Source organism: Drosophila sulfurigaster, chromosome X, assembly GCF_023558435.1.
Source record: "Drosophila sulfurigaster albostrigata strain 15112-1811.04 chromosome X, ASM2355843v2, whole genome shotgun sequence".
Classification (NCBI taxonomy): Eukaryota; Metazoa; Arthropoda; class Insecta; order Diptera; family Drosophilidae; genus Drosophila; species Drosophila sulfurigaster.
In genome coordinates, this window is record NC_084885.1 from 14,208,873 (window position 1) to 14,230,910 (window position 22,038).

The window sequence follows — 22,038 nt, forward strand, 5'->3', positions numbered from 1 at the left end:
GGCGCACTTTTTACTTTCTGGTCAGTTGAAGTGGCGGCTGTTTCTGTATTTCCATTTTTTTTTTTTTTTGGGTTTTTTTATTTTGGTTGCTTTTTCACTCTCCAAGTAATGAAAGCCGCCAGCAATACGAACGATAATCACCAAACCCTCAAAACACAATCTGAAGAGAAGGGAGGTGGAAGTTTCGGGGGAGGAGGAGGAGAAGAGGCAGCTGCCTTTGTAGGACAGAAGTAGCAAACTCTTTAGGCATTGCCATTCTTACTTTCCATTCTCCTCAAAATTCTCATTCTCATTATAATGCTTTTCTCTTTCTTTCTCTTTCTCTCTCGCTTTCGATTATCATTCTCTTGCTCCACTCAGCGTGCAATTTGTTAAGTCGTCTGGCAAATTCATGACATTTATTGAAATCCTTTTTGTTTTCTTGTTTTTTATTTTATTTTTATTGTGCCACTTCAGACCCAAAAGAAAGTCTCATGAAGCCGCAATTAGTTTTGCATTTTGGGGTAGCCGGGCAAAACCTGTTGCATGAGACTGCCAGAAAAACACACACACACACAGACACACAAGAATGGTGCTTAAACCAGATAAATACGACTATTTAATTGCAGTCCATTCTGTTGCCATTCCATGGCAATTAGGATGCTCTGCTCTGCTGGTGGAAAAACGTCATCGGCAACGGCAAACGGAAAACTCAGTAAGCTTTTATTTTTCGGTCTACGCATTATAGCATTTGGGCAAATCTTTTGTGGGATAATTATCCATGTTTTGCCATAGTAAAATCAGAATATTCAATTGGCTTATCGAATCAATTAACACTGAGTACTACAGTAGTCGTAATCTTCTTGAAATTTAAGTGAAACGTGATAGAGTAAACAACTTGAGGAGCAGGCGTAGAACACCTACGTTTTTGGTTGTATTTATAGCTTGTGTCTGTGTATAATTCCTTTTTCTGCTGAAATGTGTGTGTGTGTGTATGAAAAGAAGAAGAACCTGAATAGATTCGCGTTGCTATGTAGTTATTTCCTGCATTTTCCTGCACTCGATGTTTGATTAGTTGTATTAAAGCATTTTGAGGCTTCACAAAAAGAATGTAAGGCTTCGCAATTCGTAGAAGAAAATATAAAATTCCAGCTGGGGAAAAGTCTCTCTAATTTCTGATAATTGAAAATCGAAACTATTGAGGAATGCTGTTAAATTGCGTTCATTCTTTGGCCATCATCATTTTAAGTCCTCGCCTCGCCCATTTCTCCGGCGTACCAATTAAAGGTAACCAATTTGGGAAATTGAAAGGACCGCAAATGTGTTTTTTTCTTTTTTTTTTTTTGTTTCTTTTGCTGCTACTCGAAATTGTAGTGGCATGTTGTATGTTGCACACACTCGTCAACACGTTTGAAAGTTCAATCTCTACTAAGAACGAGAACGAGAACGAAGAATGGATGCCAGGAAAATATGGTTTCGTAGCAACCTTTGAAATCAGTTCTGGGAAATATGTCTGCTTTCAACTATGTCTTTTGTTTGTACTTTTCTTCTACTCTTTGCATACCCCCAGCAGAAATCCAAAGATGCGAACAACAATATATAGAAAAAAAAAGGGTAAAACAATGAACTTGGAACTGGAAATGCGAATATGTGTGCTCAATGAAAATTCTTTGCGAACCTCGAACTTGTCTCTCTCTCTCTCTCTCTCTCTCTCTCTCTGTCTCTCTCTGAGGTGTGTTTCAGTGAGCACGTGTGTTGCATCGGTTTGTTGTTATACATTAAGGATTTCTAGGCACGTTTTTTTTTCGGGGATTTAATCAATCAAAAGTCATATAGTCTTGACGGTTGGCTTTCATTCAAATTAATTTCGTTTATTTGCATAAAACATTTCGTTTCTCCAATCGTTAAATATTTCATCAGTGCAATGCAGTCAATTTCATTGATTCAATACACTAAATATGAGCGAAGAGCTTTTTGGTTTTATCAAATTTCGCATTTGATTTCTAACTTTGTTTCGCAGCCATTTCATTGGCTTTATGCTGATAATAAAGCATGCAAATCAAATAAAATTAGTAAATACAAAATGAAGCAATTACTAATATTTTATGGAAATCCCATTGAGAGCAACATTTTTATTTGTTTTTTTATTGTTTTAGCGCATGCATTAAATTGTACAACTGTTTAACTTTGCAGTTGTATATTGCGTATACGCAGCGTGTGATTATCATAACTTGCATACGAAATATTTCACCCGAAGACTACGTTAATTTTCCTTTGATGACAAGCAAATGTTTCCGCTGAGCAAAATGGGAAACGTCTCTGTATGACGACAGCCTCCGAGCACAATTGTGAGATGCATTACTAAATATTACGCATACGTCAGGCTGTCGCAAGACCAAACCTATTGACTGCAGGCAATTTACGAGATAAATTAGCCAAATATAAACACACACACACACACACACTCACACACACACACACTCACACACACACACATTCAATTCCAATACGTTAGCGAGAACAGATTGAATAGATGTGTACAACATAGAAATATTTGTGTGTATCTAGGTAAAATTAAAGTGGCCGTTGTCGCCGACATCAGCGTCGCCGACGCCGTTGACGTTGACGTCGACGTCAACCTTCGTCTGCGTCGGCAGCAAACTAAAAGTATTTGGTTCAAGTGCCAAATGAAATATTGACTAGGCAACGGCAACGTCGCCATGAGAGACGCCGCGACGCTCAAACTTTCAGCATATGCCGCGCGTGTCTGCAATGCCTATGTGTGTGTGTGTGTGTGTGCAGTGTGTGTGTTCCAGTGCTCAATACATAAGAATAATACTATCGCATTGTTGCCTCTAAAATAATAATAATAATAATAACATGGCAAATATTTCACATATTCGCATAGCGTACGCTTCGCTAACCCCTGTCCCTTGTCTTAGCCCCCTTCGTTGACCCCTTTGTCCCCTTTGGCGACAACTGCAAAAAACAGACACCCCTTGGCCCAGCATCCTCAATCTTTGTCTCTCTCTCTCGCTCGCTCTCTTTCTCTGTTTCTCTCTCACGCTGTGGCGGCCTCGGCGTCTGCTTTTTTTCTAATAATAAATTGCCAAAGAATTTATGTACTCGTATGTTTGGCGTTGCTCGCTGCAACACCAACAACTTGTCCCACACACACATAGACACACACACACACACACCTTGTTGTTGTCGTTGGCACTGCTTTATATGATTTTTATTTATTACACTTTTCCTGCTTAGTTTTGCGTTTCATTTTTGTTTCTTGGCATCGCGTCTCTCGCTCGTCCCTTCAAGGTGCAACAAAAACGTGTTTCACTTTCACTTTTCTCTTTCTTTTTTGTGCCCTTTCTCCCATTCAATTCGTACCAGGCATTGTGGTCTACCCTTAACGGCCACTAGAATGCAAAGAAAAAGAAATAGAAAAAACCACTCTTGCAATTTGAATGTGGACAACGTTTGACAATCTTCTGTATTAGGAGCGTCAAATGCCTTTGCCAGATATTCGTGTAAACTAGCGTGTCTTGTTCTTATTCATTACCAACGCACACAGACACACACACACACACACACACACGCACAAGCACATACTCATGTATTGTCAAGGTTAGACAGAGTGCCTATTTAATGAAGGCGCACATGCACACGCACTTGTCGCAGGGCGCACAGTGATGCGAGAATTATTTTGCTGGCTGCAAGACTTTAAATATTTCTTAGAGAGTAAAATGTTCAAAAACATCTAATTATGAATTCGAAAGAAAAAGCCAAAGACTACTTATTATTGATTGCAAAATGTGGAAAATTATTGGTAACAAATAAATATTTCTAAATTTGAAGATCCCAATTTCAAAGACTTTAAATCATAGAAAAATCTTTTCACATAGAAAGGAGATAAATTATTTGAAACAAGTAAGAAAGCTAGATTCGATTCTGCTCGACTGTTAGATACCCGCTACCTATTTTGAATAAAAGCAGAAGAGTGCAATATTATTCTTAAAATACACCAAATTAATTCTGCAAAATACTTACTGCAAAAATACTTAAATATAATATATCAATATGTCATATTTGGTTTCTTTATATAATACATTGCTTAAAATATACCATACAAATCAAAACATACCAGATTGTCGAAGCGTTTTCCAATACAAAAGTATTGGAAAATGACTTTTACAATTTTTTATCTGATCGTAAATACTCTAGTTGTTATTGTATGTACCATAGTAACGCCTGTTATTCAATTAATTTTTGATTTGCGGGGACGGAAGTGAGTATGGAAAAATGATTTATATATTTGAAGCTCCCAATTTCGGAAATTTAAATCATTGAAAAGTCTCTTTATAAAGAAATTTTACAATGTGCTAAAGAAAAAGCAGTCATCATTTTGAATATCCTAACTCAAGTCATTAAAATTATTGAAAAATAGTTATACACTACAACCACAAATATTTGTAAATATAAAGTATAACTTTACTAAGAATGCAGTCACAAAATGTTGAATCTACAATGTTTCCATTATAATACATTCCTCAGCAGATCATTTTGCTACAGTAAGCTTAGTTTAGTTGCCTTTAAATTTTCGTTGACTATTTCCAAACCAAAATACCAAATAAAATGCACAATAAATTGAAACAACAATGTGTGCATTTGTTTTTTTTTTGTTTTGTGGTTGTTTGACATTTACCATGCGTTTGATGCCACTGTGCACTTGCTATTTTCGCCATTGTGAAGTGTTGAAAGTTTTCGTCGGGGCGCTGATTTGGAACTAGTTGCCGGTTTTGGTTAGTTTTAATTGAATTCAGCTGTTTGGTTGCCCAAAACGAATATTTTGAAAATATGTGAAAAATACGTATACAAATCGGGCCAAAAATTGCACAACTTGTGTTGAGCGAACCCCTCACTCCTCGTCATTCTCCCCTGGTCCACAGTTTGCTCCACTCCCAATTGCGTTGGCAGATGTGGCTAAAAATGAACTGCGCGAAAAGTTTTGTGCCGAACGTTTTTCAATTGCTCCGCAAAGTATTTTCCTTAAGTTGAACTTTCACTTGCAAATGGGCGCAAACTTTTTGCAGCAACTGTGCGTGTGTAGGGGAGAGCAAAGAGGTGTTTATAGTCCTATGAGTGTATGTATTATAACTTGTCTGCCTTGAACACTGCGTCGCATTAATTAATAATGTAAATAACTGCCAGACTTGCTAGATCATTGCGCCACACACACGATCCTGTGTACCTGCAGGATGTATCTCTATGTCTGTGTGTATGTGTGTGTGTGTGTGTATGCGCTTCATTTAAACTTTAGTTGCAATTTAGAATTTTTCGAGTGTAATTAAAAATTCAACGCGCAATTCTGCAAAATGAGCTCAAAATGTTTCGCCCTTCAGGGAGTTATTTTCCATTTTATTTCGCATTTCGTTTCAGTTCGTGCGCCTTTTTGGCGCTTATTAGTTTCACTTGCTCATGTTTCATTTATTTATTGCTCCTACTTTCAGAGCTACAACTAGAGTCGTAGTACACAGTTGTTGCCGAGCCAATAAATTCATAATCAAATTAGTGTTTCATTTAAATAGCTAAACGTTTGAAGATAGTTTCCGAGCTACAAATGTGATCTAGATTTTGGAAGTAAAATTCCTTGTATTGATATTTAATTAATTGAAAATGTTGATTTGAAACCAATTAAATGGGAATTAGTATTAAGTTGATGCTGTTGAGTTCTTTGTAGAGCTTAGGATAATTGCAATTTCTTGAGCACAACATTAAATTCGAGTATTATGTAAATATTAATTTGTCTTTGAGTAAGTAACTCTTTCACATTAAGTGGACAACAACTTGAGCAAATAATAAATCTTGGCAAAATAAAAATTAAACAAACATATGAGTATTTATGAGCTTTGCTGATTAACGCATATTAATAGGCTTAATGCCATAAAGTAATTAATTTTGATTAAGTACATTGACTTGATGAAGCCACCGCGACTGCTGCTGCTGTTGCCAGCTTTATTAAATCTTAAATTTATCAAATCTCTTTTAGGATACAGTATGAAGCAGGTGTCAAGTGCGAATAATTGAAAATGCTTTGCGGTTTTCCCAGTCGTCGTTGCTGCTGCGGCTGCTGTTGTTAAAGTGTATGAAGCTAATGTTTGCGTGTGTTTTTAGTTTCATAAAAAGCGAAACGAAGAGCGACTGTAATTGAATTGAAGTAATCATAAACAGGCAAATAATAATTGTGCAAAACAAAGCAAAAAAAAAACGGGTATAATAATCACACTAGTGAAATAATTACAAAACGCAAACCTACTTCAGGCCAACATGGCGCATGATTAACGTCAACGTGTTAAGCGCCCTGATTTAAGGTAAGTGTCATAATTCAATGACCAATTATTATTAATTATAATTGCATACAAACAACAACATTTACATCGCACAACAATGCGATTTTTTTGTGCATTTTAACCGTTTTAACGTTTTCAACCGCAACTGAAATAAATATATAAATGAAATTATCAAATGTCGTGCAAAGGAAACACAATGTCAGCTCATGAGAGATGATTGTAGGCGTGATATCGCGCTCCCAATGCGCACGTATTTGAAATATGCCGCATTATAATTAAATTGCAACAATAAACTCAAACAACAGATACAAGTTGCAGTGCAACGTTTTGCTTTTAATCGCTTTGAAAGCGCAAAAAAGCAAAAATTCAAAATTCACCAAATATTATGCTACCTTTTAACATATATCCGCACCCTCGAGAGTTCAGACCTTTTACAGCCGCACACAATAATAGCAATCATAATGCGCCTGCAAAAATATTCTAATCTATGCGAGCTGTGTGTTTCTGCCACAGTGGCCACTCACTGTTGATGAACACTTGGCGATTCGAGTATGCGCTTTGGCAAAAAACAAGTAAAGAGCTTCAGTAGAGTGCACTCGACTTTGAGATACCCGCTTTCAATTTGAATAAAGGCAAAACAGTGTGGTATTATTCTTTAAATATACCAAATTAATATATCGAAGAAATACTGAAATATGCCAAAATCTATATTTGGTATTCTGATTTAGTACTACATTCTAGAATATTTACAATACATTTCCTACAGACACAAAGTTATTATGGCCTTCTACCGTCTGGTGACGGGTATAAAAATAATCTGCTTTAAATGGAAACAATTATTGTGCAGCTGCCATTAGCAGAATATTGTAGTTAATAAATAAATTTAATTGAAATTTACTTCTTTCAATATATAAATATAACAATTTAATACTCATTTAATATTATAGAATCTAAAGAAGTCGCTTTTGCTTTTTACTCTTCGTTAGCCATTTTTGTTGCTAGTTGCTCAGTCGTTCATTAATTATTTCTCCATCTCTGCTGTCACGCTTTCGACAAATGAAACAATTACGCATACGCACTCTGTCAAATTGTGTGTCAAACTTGCTGTAAGCATTTCCTTGGCAAAAACTGATGCTAAAGTATTCGCATCTATTCACATTTCTTATGTAGTTCATATGACGCAGCACAACATGCAACGCAACACAAATACAAAATCTCACAATTTGTTCAGCTTGCTGCCAACAAGAATTGCTACCAATGTGCAAAGCAAAGCAAAGCCATGCGACTGCGGAATACCCTGTAAATGAACAGCAATGATGAATAATTCAAGGTGGTGTTGCATGCCTCTTGGGCTGATGTTGCAGCTATAGGGTAATTGGAAAAAAGTGGCATAAAAAGATGACAAACGCGTCGCGTAGCCATTTTGCATTTAAAGTTACTCGGAGTTTTGTTGATTTTTATGCATTTTATTACCACGTCGACGTTGGGCCTTGTGTTTGCTGCTCGTTTCGCGTTCGTCTCTCGTTTACGTTCTGAATCCGAATCTGGCTTTTGGAGATGGAGATGGAGGAGATGGAGATGCGACTGGGACTGGGACTGAGACTGGGACTGAGACTGGGACTGTGGCATGGCAATGGCTGTTTTGGTAATGGTGAAAGTAGGAAACAGGCTGGCGGGAATGGAGAGAGAATATGGCGGCGAATACCCAAGTGAAATATGATACAAGAAGTCAGTAAGAGAGGGACAAGAGACGAGAGGCGTGAGCCCAAGCCCAAGCGCATTGCTTTTGATTTGTGTTTGTGACCCACAAAAATGCAAAATGCCGCAAACAAGCGAAGCGAAGCGCAACGCGGCGCGGCGCGGCGCAGCGAAAGCGTAACAAAAGCAAAAATCGACAGGCTCTGCCCTGGCAGGCGGAAAGGGAACTGCTGCCGAGCGTATACTATATAGTGGTATAATAAAGCACAAGCGGATATACGATAATACTTGCTGTCTTTTGAAGTTGTTGCGGCAGCGAGCTTCCACAGATTGATACCGAATGCACAAATCATACGCGCTGAGTGACTTCCCATTCTACCCTGATCTTCCCTCCGCACACCGCACACCACACCCCATGCACCTTGCGCGATTTACTCGCTTTTGGCGTGTTGCAACTTGAACAATAACAAATAGCATGACATTATAATGCCAAGAGCACTAACTCACAAATGTCGCACTGTGATGGCGCCCAAAAGTTGACGCCTATAAAAAACCTATAACTGTAGCACTTCTTTTTTCACACACACACACACACACACACACACACCCGCACAGTGAGAGCGAAAAGTTCGAGTGCGCTCGCGGCGGCTATTGGCCTAAAGTGTTGACAAATTTATAGTCTTGTTTTGCCTTTGCCATTTGTTGGTTGATTGAAAGTCCTTTTCGGCTTCAAAAACTTTTCTCTCTCTCCCACACTAAATTGATAGCAATTCATATGAGTCCACTTCTCAGCCTCCCATCATCACGGCCACTTTGGACAACTTATGGGCTGGCTGACTGACTGTCTGGCAGACAGCTTAATCGCGAGCTTAGCTCTGGATTTCTATTAGCAAACACGACATTAATATACCAGTAAACGGCACTATTTATCAGCGTCCTGCAAATGGCAATGGCAATGGCCTCAACTCGTACTCTTGAGCAAGTATTGAATCATTTATTCTCAGCTTACAGTTTAATTGGGTAGATGGGGCAAAAAAGGCGGAAAACATCTGAAGTTGGAACTTTGTATAATAGCGTGTACTTTGTGCGTTTGTTTAAGAATTTTTTTTGGTCAAAAGCACCCTGTGCTTTGGGTTATCAGTTACAGCGTTCTTCTGTTATCCCACTGCACAGGGTGCTCCTCCGTATTCTACGCATTCAGTGTGCACATCTTAATTGCGACGAATCGGGCAGTTTCGCACCAACTTGCGTTTCAGGCAATTCTTGGCCTCACGGTCATACCATTGACCAGTTGGGCACATCTTGCGCTTCGGCTTATTCTTGCGGCACACGAAGTAGCGACGACAATGTTTCGGATCCGTCAGGACTGTTCCATCAGCCACGTTCATGCAATCATCGGCTGACAACAGCTCTGGATACGACACTGTGGCTTGCACTGCAGCTGCGACAGAGCGGACTGTTGATGTGGCTTCGACTATAGCTGCGGCAGAGCGGACTGTTGATGTGGCGCATGTTGTCGTGGTGCATGTTGTTGTTGTGCAAGTTGTTGTTGTACAGGGTGTTGTTGTGCAAGTTGTTGTTGTACAGGGTGGTGTTGTTGTACAGGGTGTTGTTGTGCAAGTTGTTGTGGTGCATGTTGTCGTGGTGCAGGTTGTTGTGGTGCAGGTTGTTGTGGTGCAAGGTGGTGTGGTAGTACAGGGTGGTGTTGTTGTACAGGGTGGTGTTGTATCTTGATGCGCGCAAGGGGTCGTTGTAGTACAGGGTGGTGTTGTTGCACAGGGTGGTGTTGTTGTACAGGGTGTTGTTGTGCATGTTGTTGTGGTGCATGTTGTTGTGGTGCATGTTGTTGTGGTGCATGTTGTCGTGGTGCAGGTTGTTGTGGTGCAGGTTGTTGTGGTGCAAGGTGGTGTGGTAGTACAGGGTGGTGTTGTTGTACAGGGTGGTGTTGTATCTTGATGCGCGCAAGGGGTCGTTGTAGTACAGGGTGGTGTTGTTGTACATGGTGGTGTTGTGGTACAGGGTGGTGTTGTTGTACAGGGTGGTGTTGTTGTACAGGGTGTTGTTGTGCAAGTTGTTGTGGTGCATGTTGTTGTGGTGCATGTTGTTGTGGTGCATGTTGTTGTGGTGCAGGTTGTCGTGGTGCAAGGTGGTGTGGTAGTACAGGGTGGTGTTGTTGTACAGGGTGGTGTTGTATCTTGATGCGCGCAAGGGGTCGTTGTAGTACAGGGTGGTGTTGTTGTACAGGGTGGTGTTGTATCTTGATGCGCGCAAGGGGTCGTTGTAGTACATGGTGGTGTTGTGCAAGTTGTTGTGGTGCAGGTTGTTGTGGTGCAGGTTGTTGTGGTGCATGTTGTTGTGGTGCATGTTGTTGTGGTGCAGGTTGTCGTGGTGCAAGGTGGTGTGGTAGTACAGGGTGGTGTTGTTGTACAGGGTGGTGTTGTATCTTGATGCGCGCAAGGGGTCGTTGTAGTACAGGGTGGTGTCGTTGTACAGGGTGGTGTTGTATCTTGATGCGCGCAAGGGGTCGTTGTAGCACAGGGTGGTGTTGTGGTACAGGGTGGTGTTGTTGTACAGGGTGGTGTTGTTGTACAGGGTGTTGTTGTGCAAGTTGTTGTGGTGCAGGTTGTTGTGGTGCAGGTTGTTGTGGTGCAAGGTGGTGTGGTAGTACAGGGTGGTGTTGTTGTACAGGGTGGTGTTGTATCTTGATGCGCGCAAGGGGTCGTTGTAGTACAGGGTGGTGTTGTTGTACAGGGTGTTGTTGTGCAAGTTGTTGTGGTGCAGGTTGTTGTGGTGCAGGTTGTTGTGGTGCAGGTTGTTGTGGTGCAGGTTGTTGTGGTGCAAGGTGGTGTGGTAGTACAGGGTGGTGTTGTTGTACAGGGTGGTGTTGTATCTTGATGCGCGCAAGGGGTCGTTGTAGTACAGGGTGGTGTTGTTGTACAGGGTGTTGTTGTGCAAGTTGTTGTGGTGCAGGTTGTTGTGGTGCAGGTTGTTGTGGTGCAGGTTGTTGTGGTGCAGGTTGTTGTGGTGCAAGGTGGTGTGGTAGTACAGGGTGGTGTTGTTGTACAGGGTGGTGTTGTATCTTGATGCGCGCAAGGGGTCGTTGTAGTACAGGGTGGTGTTGTTGTACAGGGTGTTGTGGTGCAGGTTGTTGTGGTGCAGGTTGTTGTGGTGCAGGTTGTTGTGGTGCAGGTTGTTGTGGTGCAGGTTGTTGTGGTGCAGGTTGTTGTGGTGCAAGGTGGTGTGGTAGTACAGGGTGGTGTTGTTGTACAGGGTGGTGTTGTATCTTGATGCGCGCAAGGGGTCGTTGTAGTACAGGGTGGTGTTGTTGTACAGGGTGGTGTTGTGGTACAGGGTGGTGTTGTTGTACAGGGTGTTGTGGTGCAGGTTGTTGTGGTGCAGGTTGTTGTGGTGCAAGGTGGTGTGGTAGTACAGGGTGGTGTTGTATCTTGATGCGCGCAAGGGGTCGTTGTAGTACAGGGTGGTGTTGTTGTGCAGGGTGGTGTTGTGGTACAGGGTGGTGTTGTTGTACAGGGTGGTGTTGTTGTACAGGGTGTTGTTGTGCAAGTTGTTGTGGTGCATGTTGTTGTGGTGCATGTTGTCGTGGTGCAGGTTGTTGTTGTGCAAGGGGTCGTTGTAGTACAGGGTGGTGTAGTCGTACAAGGCGTCGTTGTAATACATGGTGGTGTCGTGGTACAGGGTGGAGTAGTCGTTTCGTGATCGCAAGGCGGATTCTCCGCTTCCAAAACGTGGGGATGACCTTCCGTACATGCTGCAAATGCAGACAGTACAATCATTGCTGCGAACAGCAATTGGTTGTCTGCAAGGATAAATGCAGATAGTTACTGTCGAGTACTTCTGTTCGTAGAACCGAGGAGAACTTACAAGCTCTCATTTTAGCAATTATATATGTGTTTTTGTTAATTGATAATAAAATGCCAGCTTTCGCTTCACCACTGAATGACGGTCAGAAACTTCGTCTCGTTTTATATAGTCAGCCATGGAGTTGTTATCTCTTGCAAGCACTTGTTGGTCATGTTTGGCTTAAACATGTTGGTACAACATCATGTCAGTCTTGTCATGGCCATTAGCAAATTAACTGCAAGTGCTTGGATATCATTGAAGATCGTTTGACAAACATTTCCTTAAAGACACGCAGCCATGAAAAATGAAAGTAGTACTTACTTGAAAGCATGGTCAACCCACAAAATGATTTACAGAAACACACATTTTCCCATAAGTAATTGGCGTTTGTGAAAAGAATGTGCTCTTAGATAATTAATGGTAAATGTAGCTTACACAATAACTCTGAATAGTTGATCACATTATGTAAAGTTGTGGCTATTTAATTAAGAAACGTTTACTTGATATACATATATTTTTTTTTAAATTTTTGCGAGATACTCGCAACCTATTTTGAATAAAAGGAAAATAGTGCGTCATTTATTTTAAAATATATCAAAATAATATACCACAAAAATACTCAAAATATAGCAAAGACTATTTTAGATATATTAATACAGTACTTTATTAAAAATATACCAGAATGTCAGCCAAAGCAACTAAGACCCACAGTATCTTTGGTATGTTGATATACTACTACATGCAAAATATACCATTCAGTGCGAGATATACCAAATTGTCAGCCAAACCAACTAAGACCCCTAGAAAGTAGGCGTTTATTGCCCATTAAAAGTATTTCTTTGATAACTTCTATAATTTGTATCCTATCGCAACAAAATTTTCAGGAATCATAAATACTGTAGTTGTTATTTTACATACATACATATCAACAGCTGCTTATAGTCTTTTAGATCTAGTTGTTCATACAGGCATGGCAATAACGTTTCGGCTGTTGACCCTGGTCAAGAATATTTATACAACATATACATACATATATTGCAATTACTGCAAAGTAATTCTTTAATCTTTGCGTGCTACTTGTCTGGACGTGTTTAAGCATGCTTTGTTGGTATTTGGAAAATAACAACAACAAGCTTACGCCGTGGCCAACCGGAAAGTGGCTTGTAGAATCAGTTGCATAGATTTGTGTATTGATAATGTCTTAGTCAGGTTCGCCCATTTTCTCCCATTTTCCCCCATTTGGACATTTTCATTTCCATCTCCATTTCCCCCTGCTCACCAGAAACAACTCGTATCCATTCCCATTACTGGGTGAGTTTTTTTGCCCCTGCTGTTGGTTATTTTCACGACTTGAGACCGTTGAAGCAAGCTGATGGTATTGACATTTGGCTCCAAACCATTTCGCATTTGCCATTTGGCATTGGCGAACGCAGCCTGTAAAATAGTTGAAATTGGCTGTTAACTGATTTTTCGAGGAGTGGGAAAAACGCTGCGAGCGTGTTTCAGTTGCCCGTTCCTGGTCAATAAGTAAACCAAAAAAAAGAAACCCCGAAAAGGAGTCGCTTTATGGCCGCGCCAGGATGTGTTAGGCCCCTGGCCAACATGGGACGGCAGTGAACAACTGGAGAAACGGACAATTGCGGAACTGACTGAGTGAACAAGTAGCCAAGTGTCGGCCATTTGGCAGCCGATAAAAATCCTGTGCGCTGTAAAATGCCACTGGGCCTAAAAAGGGGGCGTGCCTCTGCAATTGTGTGTGTATATGTGTGTGTGTAGATGTGTGTGCCTCATAATTTTGGAGCATAAAATGTCACTGATTTTCGGAACAGTTGTTGGCGCTGCGTGTTTGGCACGTCCCGCAACTAGCAACTAAACTTCCGTAATTAAATGTGGCTGTTGCAGTCAAGATTTATGCAACGCCTCTTCGCTCGCTTCTGCTCAATTTATGCAGCAAAACATGCTGGCAAAAGTGCAGCTAATTATACATATATGAACATTGAATACCCTATCGAATCATTATTGAATACTAGGAAATTTATTCACACACAATCTGTGCATAAATCGGAATGAATTATTCATAAAAAAAAAGATTCAATCGGACTGGCATTTTGTTCATTGACGTTTTAATTAAAAAATCAATCAGAATCATTAAAGTTTGCCATAATTAATTAATTCTTTTTAGCATTTATTTATTCTTATCTCAGCTTATCAGTTTATTTGCCACATTTCAATTCACGCCAGTTTTAAAGTATTTGATTTGCATCATCCATAAATTGCCTGCAACTCCGCATTTACTGAGAATTCTCTCTCTTTCTCTCTCTATTGGTTGGACTTAAATGCTCGCCATAAATTACAATTTATTATTTAAAGTGCAAATAATAAAATGTTCGATTTGTACAAAACTTTTGTGCGCAATTGATGCAAAATGCTCGACAATCTTGTTGTTGCTGTTTTTGTTATGCATAAATTATTTTATTTCGCCTTTACTGCGAGTATTTTCTGTCGTATTTTGTGCATTCCAAACATCAACTCATGGTTGAGGTTGTCGGTGGGTCTCATTCTCGTTTATTCGGCTCAATTGTGCGCGACTAAGCCATTTGCCACGTACCATTTGAGTTATTGTTGAATTACTCATACGCCGCGTGACACCGGTAATCGATGGCAGTTGCCATTGGCATTCACATTCACATTCGCGTTCACATTCGCACTGCTTATCCCGATTGGAATGAGATTTGTGGTCTTACATTGTCGCAGCGACCTAATATTTTTCAACTATATGCTGTACTGTGATTTACTTGAAGTCATTAACCCGAAATGGCAGACGAAGCATTAAGTCTGTTGTTTTTAAATTTGTTGAACCTTTTTAGAATAATAAGAACCGCAAAAATAAAGGGAAATTTGTTAGGTATTCTAAAGAATACAAATGAAATGTTTAAATAAATAAAATAAAAATTCCGTATTAAAATGCGATCCTACATATTTGATGAATTTGCTCTAAATTAAAGAACTACGAACTCTACGGATCTTAGTTACTTTGGCTGACAATTTGGTATATTCTATATTCTATAGTATATATTAAATATAGAAATATAATAAATATAATAACAGTATAATATAATACTATATTACTTTACAAAATATAGCACTTGGTATATTTTTTTACTATTTTTGTAGTATATGAATTTAGTATATTTCAAAACGAATACCGCACTGTCTTGCATTTCAGGTATCTCACAGTCGAGCACACTCGACTGTACTCGAGTTTAAAGAGCACAATTGAAGTTTAATAACAATTGCTGTAGCTAAAATATAAACCAATTAAGATATTATATAATTACGAAAATACTATAAAATAACTTGTACAATTTGAAGCCAATTCTTTACAATTTTCAATTACTTTTTCCCTAAACACGTTTTGTACATCTTTGAACGCCTGCAAGAATTAAACATGTAATAAATAATTAGCAAATCAAATTTACTTTGCACACTGTTGTCAGCTGGTGTGGCCGGCCAGACAATGTGTTCTATAATCTGAGTCGAGTCGTCAGAGCAATTGCACTCACTTTGCGTTGACAAGCGGCTGCAAATTAGACGCAATTTAAATGCTTATCAGCTAATAGGCACTTGAGTGGCAAACATGGAAAAACATGTCTAATTATCTATGAGATACTTGAAATTCTTCTTCCTGGCACATTCCCTTAAGATATGACCAGAGTTGTCTTAGTTGCAGTCTTCTTTGCGTCACTCTGAGTCTGGCTGCGAGATTCGAGGCGAGATGGAGGACTAATGCAAGTGAAGTGCTGCTAACTGAATTTGAGCAACGTAAATTAAGCACTTAAATGCCGTCAACTTGACTAGTGCGTTGCAAACTTTTGGCCTCGTCGTAATATGCACAAATGATAGCTTAGACCAGCCGAGACCCAAAAACCCAAAGACAAACACAGACACAGAGATGAGGAGCACAATGGCAGCGATAAGGACAGAGATGAAGACAAACAAGGACTTGGCTCAATGGCAATTTGTTGCATGCATATGAAAATGGAAATTAAATTAAGCCTACTACAACTCTCTGTGTGTGTGTTTGTGTGTGTGTGTGTGTGATGTGGTGTGCGTGGCACTGTTGTGTCAACAAATTTTTCTATGCTTCACATTGTAAAACTCATTAGGGAAGTGACCGGAAATCTAAGAAAATCTGCAAAGACACTAAAAGGATTCACACATCCTCAAGCTTTGTTTAACACACACACACACACACACACACACACACACACACACACACACACACACACACACACACTCGAGGACACGCACGCAGAGAGAGTGTGACACCCACATAGGCACACGCACAGACATGGGCACTAGAGCAGTCATGCATATACTTCAATTTTTCAACAAAATGAGTGCACATTTGACAAACACACCTTCAGTGTCACGCCAGAAAGAGCAAATCCCGACAGGACCAGAACATATGTGCTCTTGGGCGCCTTCTGTGAACCACTTTCCTCTCTCTCCCTCTCACTTTCTCCCTCTCTATACCCGCTTCTCGTACTCCTGCTCTATGGCTGTTACACAGCAGGGAAATGCCGGTGCTTGTAGGTTTTACACTTCACATGTTTTTTTATCAGCTCTTGGCTTCATATATAGAAAATGCTGGCCAAAATCTTCAGGCAAGAAAATATAAAACTTTGCGCAAATTTGTATGTCTGCACACACCGCACAGTGGTACCAACCGCATTTGCAGTGCATCCAAAAATATCTGCAATTAGCTGCAGCTTTAACCAATGAACTTTGAAAAGATATTTTACCTATAATATAACATTAATAAATTATATAACACAAATTTTCAATAAAAATGCAGTTTATCTTTAACAAAATAATTGAATTGAATATGCCCTTAACTGAAATGGGCAAGTAAATTGGGAATTTGAACAGTTCGAAGTTGCTTTTGCTACACCTTACACCTTAGACTTTATTGCCGACTTACTAAGCATAAAATTAAATGCATATCTAGAGCAATTAAAACTACTTTTAGCAACTTATTTTCTTTTTGAATATATGGAGCTATGTAAAATGTGCAATTAAATGCAATTATTGATATTATACCATATTAATTTTTAGTTAATTATGTTGTTGATCAAATAGTGTAAAGGAAAAAATATAAAAATAAATGAATTAAGATCATTTTTTAAATATATTCGGACTTTTCGCAACTGATTTAACTTTGATTTAATATATGCAGCTATGTGAAATGTGCACATAAATGCACTTATTGATATTGATTGGTGCAAAGGGAAAAATATGAGAAAATAATACAGATAATTATATAAATATTGTGTGACTTAATTTCGCTAAACTTAAGAAAGAAAACTAATCTCTTTGCACCACTGTGCAGTATTGTGTTGCCATGTGTGACTTGGTGTGTGTTTTTGCAAACGTGATTGGCGTGTGTGTTTGTGTGTGTGTGTGTGTGTGTGCCTAATTCAAGCTCATATTTTACAAGAATAACAAAATCACTGCAAAGCTGACGCTGCCGGACAAAGTTTGAGTTTGAGTTTGAATTCTCTGCCCAGGCAAGTAAGCAGACTATAGTGAGAGAGTGAGAGGCGACAAGGCGGAGAGGGGAAATCTGTAAACAAGAGACTAGACAGGAACATGGAACATGGACATGGACAGGCAGAGCCAAGCAGCAAGCAAACAAACGAGTTGGTTTAGCAAACCCAACAGCTTAAGATTTGTGCGATCGCATAATGCAATGGGGCATGACAAAAAACTGAAAAACAAAGAAGCTAAAGCAGCAAAAACTGTGAGGCAACAGTAGCTAAACAGCTAAAGAGGGCTATAACCTGTGATGTATGAAGTGCCAGAGCCAAAGCCAATGCAAAAGCATATTACATTGATGTACTACACTACGAATTTTGGAGCTTAAATACAATACGATTTGCGTATGAAGAAATACATTTCACTTTTCTATTATCTGACAACTTTAGCCTTATTTTGCAGCTTTGCAATTAAGATTTAAATATTTGTCTGCTTTATGAAAATAATGAAAATTCTAACATATGTTAAACAAAAGAAAAATGCGAATATGTGGCTCATTTTTGAAACTATACACAAAGACATTGTCCGAGCGTAAAGCAGTTGCTTTTTGATCAGAACTATGACTATGAAAAGAATTTTCAAAAGTCATTTTCCTACACTGAAAATGTCAATAAAACAATGAGAGAGAGAGAGAGTGAAGGAGAGAAAAATATGTGCACAACAAAAAGTGAAGAACAACAAATATCAAAACAGAGAGAAGAAAACAAAAGTAAATACAACAAATACAAAAAAAATGGAAAAACGAAAAAAAGTCTACAACAATTCAGTACACATTATTTAAGCAAAAGTTTGAAGCACTTCGGCCGTACAAATTGTTAAATAATTGCAGTTGCTCTTGTGCTTTGTTTACTGTTGCTGTTGCTGTTGCCGTTGCTTTTGCTTTTCAAGCTTTTCCATTTTTCACATGCAGCCGTCGCCGTCGCGTTGTTTTTCCCATGCAAATTTGCAAGTTGTTAGTTTTTATTATTACCCGGACTCGGTACTTGTCCTGCCCGGCCTCGAATTCTAGGATCTAGACTCTAGGCTTTAGGTTCTGGCTTCTGCTGTGTCGTTGCTGCATATACATATATGTAGTATATAGTATGCTACATATTTCTCCTATACTTGTACAATTATTTCAATTTGTTGCATTTCATGTTGCAGTTGCACATATATTTTGTATTTCGTATTTTTGTATTTTGCTATTTTATTATTTTGCTATTTGCTGCCCGCATTTTGCCGCTGCTTTGTCACGTTTTGTGTTTTGCATTTTGTTTTCTTTAAATTTTCGCCAGATGCACAATTGCAGCATAGAAAAACTTTTCCCCAAAAAAAAAAAAAAACACTCCTCGAATGAAGTGTGTGGCCAAGGCAGAAAAAGAGAGAGAGAGAAAGACAAGGAACAAGGGAGTGAAAGAGAGAGCTGACCACGAACAGTATCGGACTGAAGCAGCCGAAACGAAATACGCTGCCAAAGCCAACAAGCTGGACAGCTTTAGCACAAAAGGACTGGCGAAGTCAAGCAATTAAACTTTTGCAATTGCACTCAAGGGACTTTTAGCGAGGGGAGTACAGCAATTGCCGGGGGAAGGTCCGAGCGAAAGAGTAAGAGAGAGAGAGAGAAAGAATTTGTTGCACAATGCACACAACAATAACAAGCGATTTGCCGCACTTATACACGCAAGCAAACACAACATCGGCGTCCCTCTTGATGTTGTTCAATGATCAAAACGAAGGGATAACAGTGCATAAAGAAAAACAAACGAAAAATATCTGCAGGCTAAAAGGAAATGCCGAGCTAAAGGATACTTTATATTGTTAGGGAAATTACAGCCCAATAAATACTTAAGTTTTGGCGATTTCTTTGCTCAAACAAATTATGCAATTATGTTGTAAGTTAAGATTAATGAATCTTCCATTTGTGTTGTTATTTCTCACTTAATATATCATAATAAAAAAGGATTGTTTAATAGCATTTCAATCATCATTAAAATACATTTTAGTTATAGCTTTATTTATATCATGCTAAATATATACTTTTGTTCATAATTTTTTGTTATTTATCCGTTTTATTAGAAATTGATATTAGCAAGAGTAAAGGAAGAGAGAAAGAAAGAATTCAAATTCACATATTCTTGGTACTTAATTGTACATAAGCCTTAACTCCTTCGATAATTTGCTAGACACTTAGATGTTTGACTAAAGTCTAAAACAAACTTTGTGTTTTCGCAATAAACCAAAATGTTCACAAATTTTTGCCTTTTGTTGTCATATTGTTTACGCAGAATGTGTAGTAGTTGAATTGATTAACTTTCGCGACGCTGCCAAGTAACGCAGTCTTTTTTGACTTATAAAATTAATTAGATAAAAGTTTAGAGCATGGAGTCTAATGCATATACCCGCGACAGCAGCTGAGTGAAAAACTTATTATGATGTCCGTGTCAGAGAGAGGGAGAGAGAGAGAGAGAGAGATAGAGAAAAGGGAAAAGGAAGACGAGTGTGACAACTTTAAAGTACTTTCATAGTTGAGCGTTTTCCAACTTTTACTTATGGTCTGTTTTTACTGTTGTTGTCGCTTAATTAAAGTAAATTGAATTGTTCAAAATGTTGAAAAGGTTCTCAAAGCTATAATACGCCATTTTACGAAATATGATTTAATGTTGCAACGAAAATGGGAGAAAAAGAAGTTTCTTAATGGGTGCAAATATGTTATCTTTACAATGTGCTAAAACAAGAGCATACGTATCGTATGCGTAATATTTTCACTACAAACTAGCTAAAAAGTGGATTTGATTGCATTACGCTCGTCAACAACTAGCCACAAATTTCATGCACATTTAATTAAACACGCAACCAACACAAAGCATCCTCGCTCATTGCCAGGTTAATGAAAAATACACACACATGGACAAGCAGTGTGCCAGGCAACATATTGATGAGTGTGCAAACAAATTGATAAATGCAACAAGAACAACAGGTAACATAGAGCATAGAATAGAGAATAGAGAGTAGAAACAGAGACAGAGACAGAGAGAGCGATGGAGAATGAGTTTAAGTTTGTTCAGCTTGCCAAGCTCATCCAAATAGATTGTCCTTCGCCAAGGCAATTGCAAAAGTGCTGAATGTGCCTTCAGGTCGTCGCCAGGTGGTCCAGCAAAATGGCTTGCATCTGTCGTCTCTCTTTCCCCTGAACTAACTGTCGCTCATTTACTCGAAGTGCACAGGGAGAGAAAGAGAGAGCGAGAGAGAGAGAGAGACAGCGTAACTCACACTCAGCTATTGATTATAGAGCAAAAGAGCACGCGTTGATTGATATCCTCACTTGGGCTAATTGAATGAACGCTGCTGAGATAGCCCGTTTAGTCCTTTGACCCTTCCCTTCATCGTTTGTCTTGGCCTTAAATTAAAACTATATTGTTGCAACCCCTGCATACTTTATTATATGGTCTATAGTGAGTGCTCACATAGTTATTCAGTTATTCATTTATGCATACACGAATGTTTGCCCAGACAATCCAAACGCATTTCGATATGTATTTGAAAATGCATTGCATTTTTCAACGCGACGCTTCGCGTTTCCATTCCCTTCCCCTTCTCTTCCCCACCCATTACATATTACATGGCTGCATTGTTGTTGGCATTATTGTCGGAATTCTTGTTAATTTTGAATGCGTCGAGTGCATATTAAATGCGCCGAACAACAATTTAGTTGCATGCAATTGTGGCAAATCAACATATGGATAATTCAGCTAAATGCGTCTACCGTCTGCTTCATTTAACAAGCCTAATCCGTTGGCATTCTACCAAAAATTGACAATAGGTAACCATAGTAAGCTCGAAATTTATACTCAATTTTAAACATCTAAAAATACATATTATTATTATTTTCCCTATATTGAGAATTTATTTATTGATCACTATTACGTAATATTTAAAGATTTTATTTAAATATTTATCTATAGACAATATGAAAATACTAACATGAATTTATCTTACATATTTCTCTAACTTTTAAAATAAAATTTTATAATTTAAAATTCCAATTTTCTCTTGAAAGTAAGCATTAAATTACAGCCAGCATAAAATGTTTGCTTAGCTTGAATAAATGCATATTAATCTGCACTCCAATGAAGAGCTTTTATAATAATGACAACCCTATTAGTAAATCCTTCAACTGTCAACGTGTCCATTAAGAGTCGTTCTTGAGAAAGCTAATCTACTGCAAGTAGACGAGAAAGGCGTGGCAAGAATAGCGAGTCAAGTTAAAGATATGTACTTACTTTAATTGAATGTTTTGTTTCGGCGAAAGTGTAATTGAGTGATGCAAGTACTCGAATATCCCCAACCGGACATTGACAGAGCAGATGCTGCTGCTCTCTCCCTTTCTCTGTCTAAACATTTAGTTGGAGCATAACGAAAAATGAATAAAAAATAAATGTGACTTCTTTCAGCACGAGAACCAAATGTGACTCGTTGTCATTGTATGTTCGTTGGCTGCAAATCCGATTATGTGAACAAAACGCTTTCCGTGCGCGAATTACTGTCGAGAGAAATAAAATGCAACATTATTCTTTCG

At 38.8% G+C, this 22,038-nt stretch overlaps 1 protein-coding gene across 27 annotated transcripts; it reads right to left on the reverse strand.

Annotated features, from left to right (window-relative positions):
- Positions 1 to 9,313: 9,313 nt before the first annotated feature.
- LOC133848129 (GATA zinc finger domain-containing protein 14-like) lies at positions 9,314 to 12,005 on the reverse strand. 27 transcript variants are annotated; one of them, XM_062283542.1, is made up of 7 exons: positions 11,907 to 12,005; positions 11,532 to 11,841; positions 10,821 to 11,450; positions 10,776 to 10,790; positions 10,575 to 10,646; positions 10,038 to 10,244; positions 9,314 to 10,001 (listed from the first exon to the last, which is right to left on the reverse strand). In XM_062283542.1, exons 2-7 carry the CDS (start codon positions 11,790 to 11,792, stop codon positions 9,417 to 9,419), a joined length of 1,770 nt encoding a protein of 589 aa, XP_062139526.1. In that variant the 5' UTR covers positions 11,793 to 11,841; positions 11,907 to 12,005; the 3' UTR covers positions 9,314 to 9,416. The 27 variants fall into 27 exon arrangements, with proteins under 27 accessions (XP_062139526.1, XP_062139530.1, XP_062139533.1 ...); XM_062283546.1 differs by having other exon boundaries at positions 9,314 to 9,659; positions 9,822 to 9,851; positions 9,897 to 10,001; positions 10,575 to 11,450; XM_062283549.1 differs by having other exon boundaries at positions 10,575 to 11,039; positions 11,340 to 11,450.
- Positions 12,006 to 22,038: the final 10,033 nt, after the last annotated feature.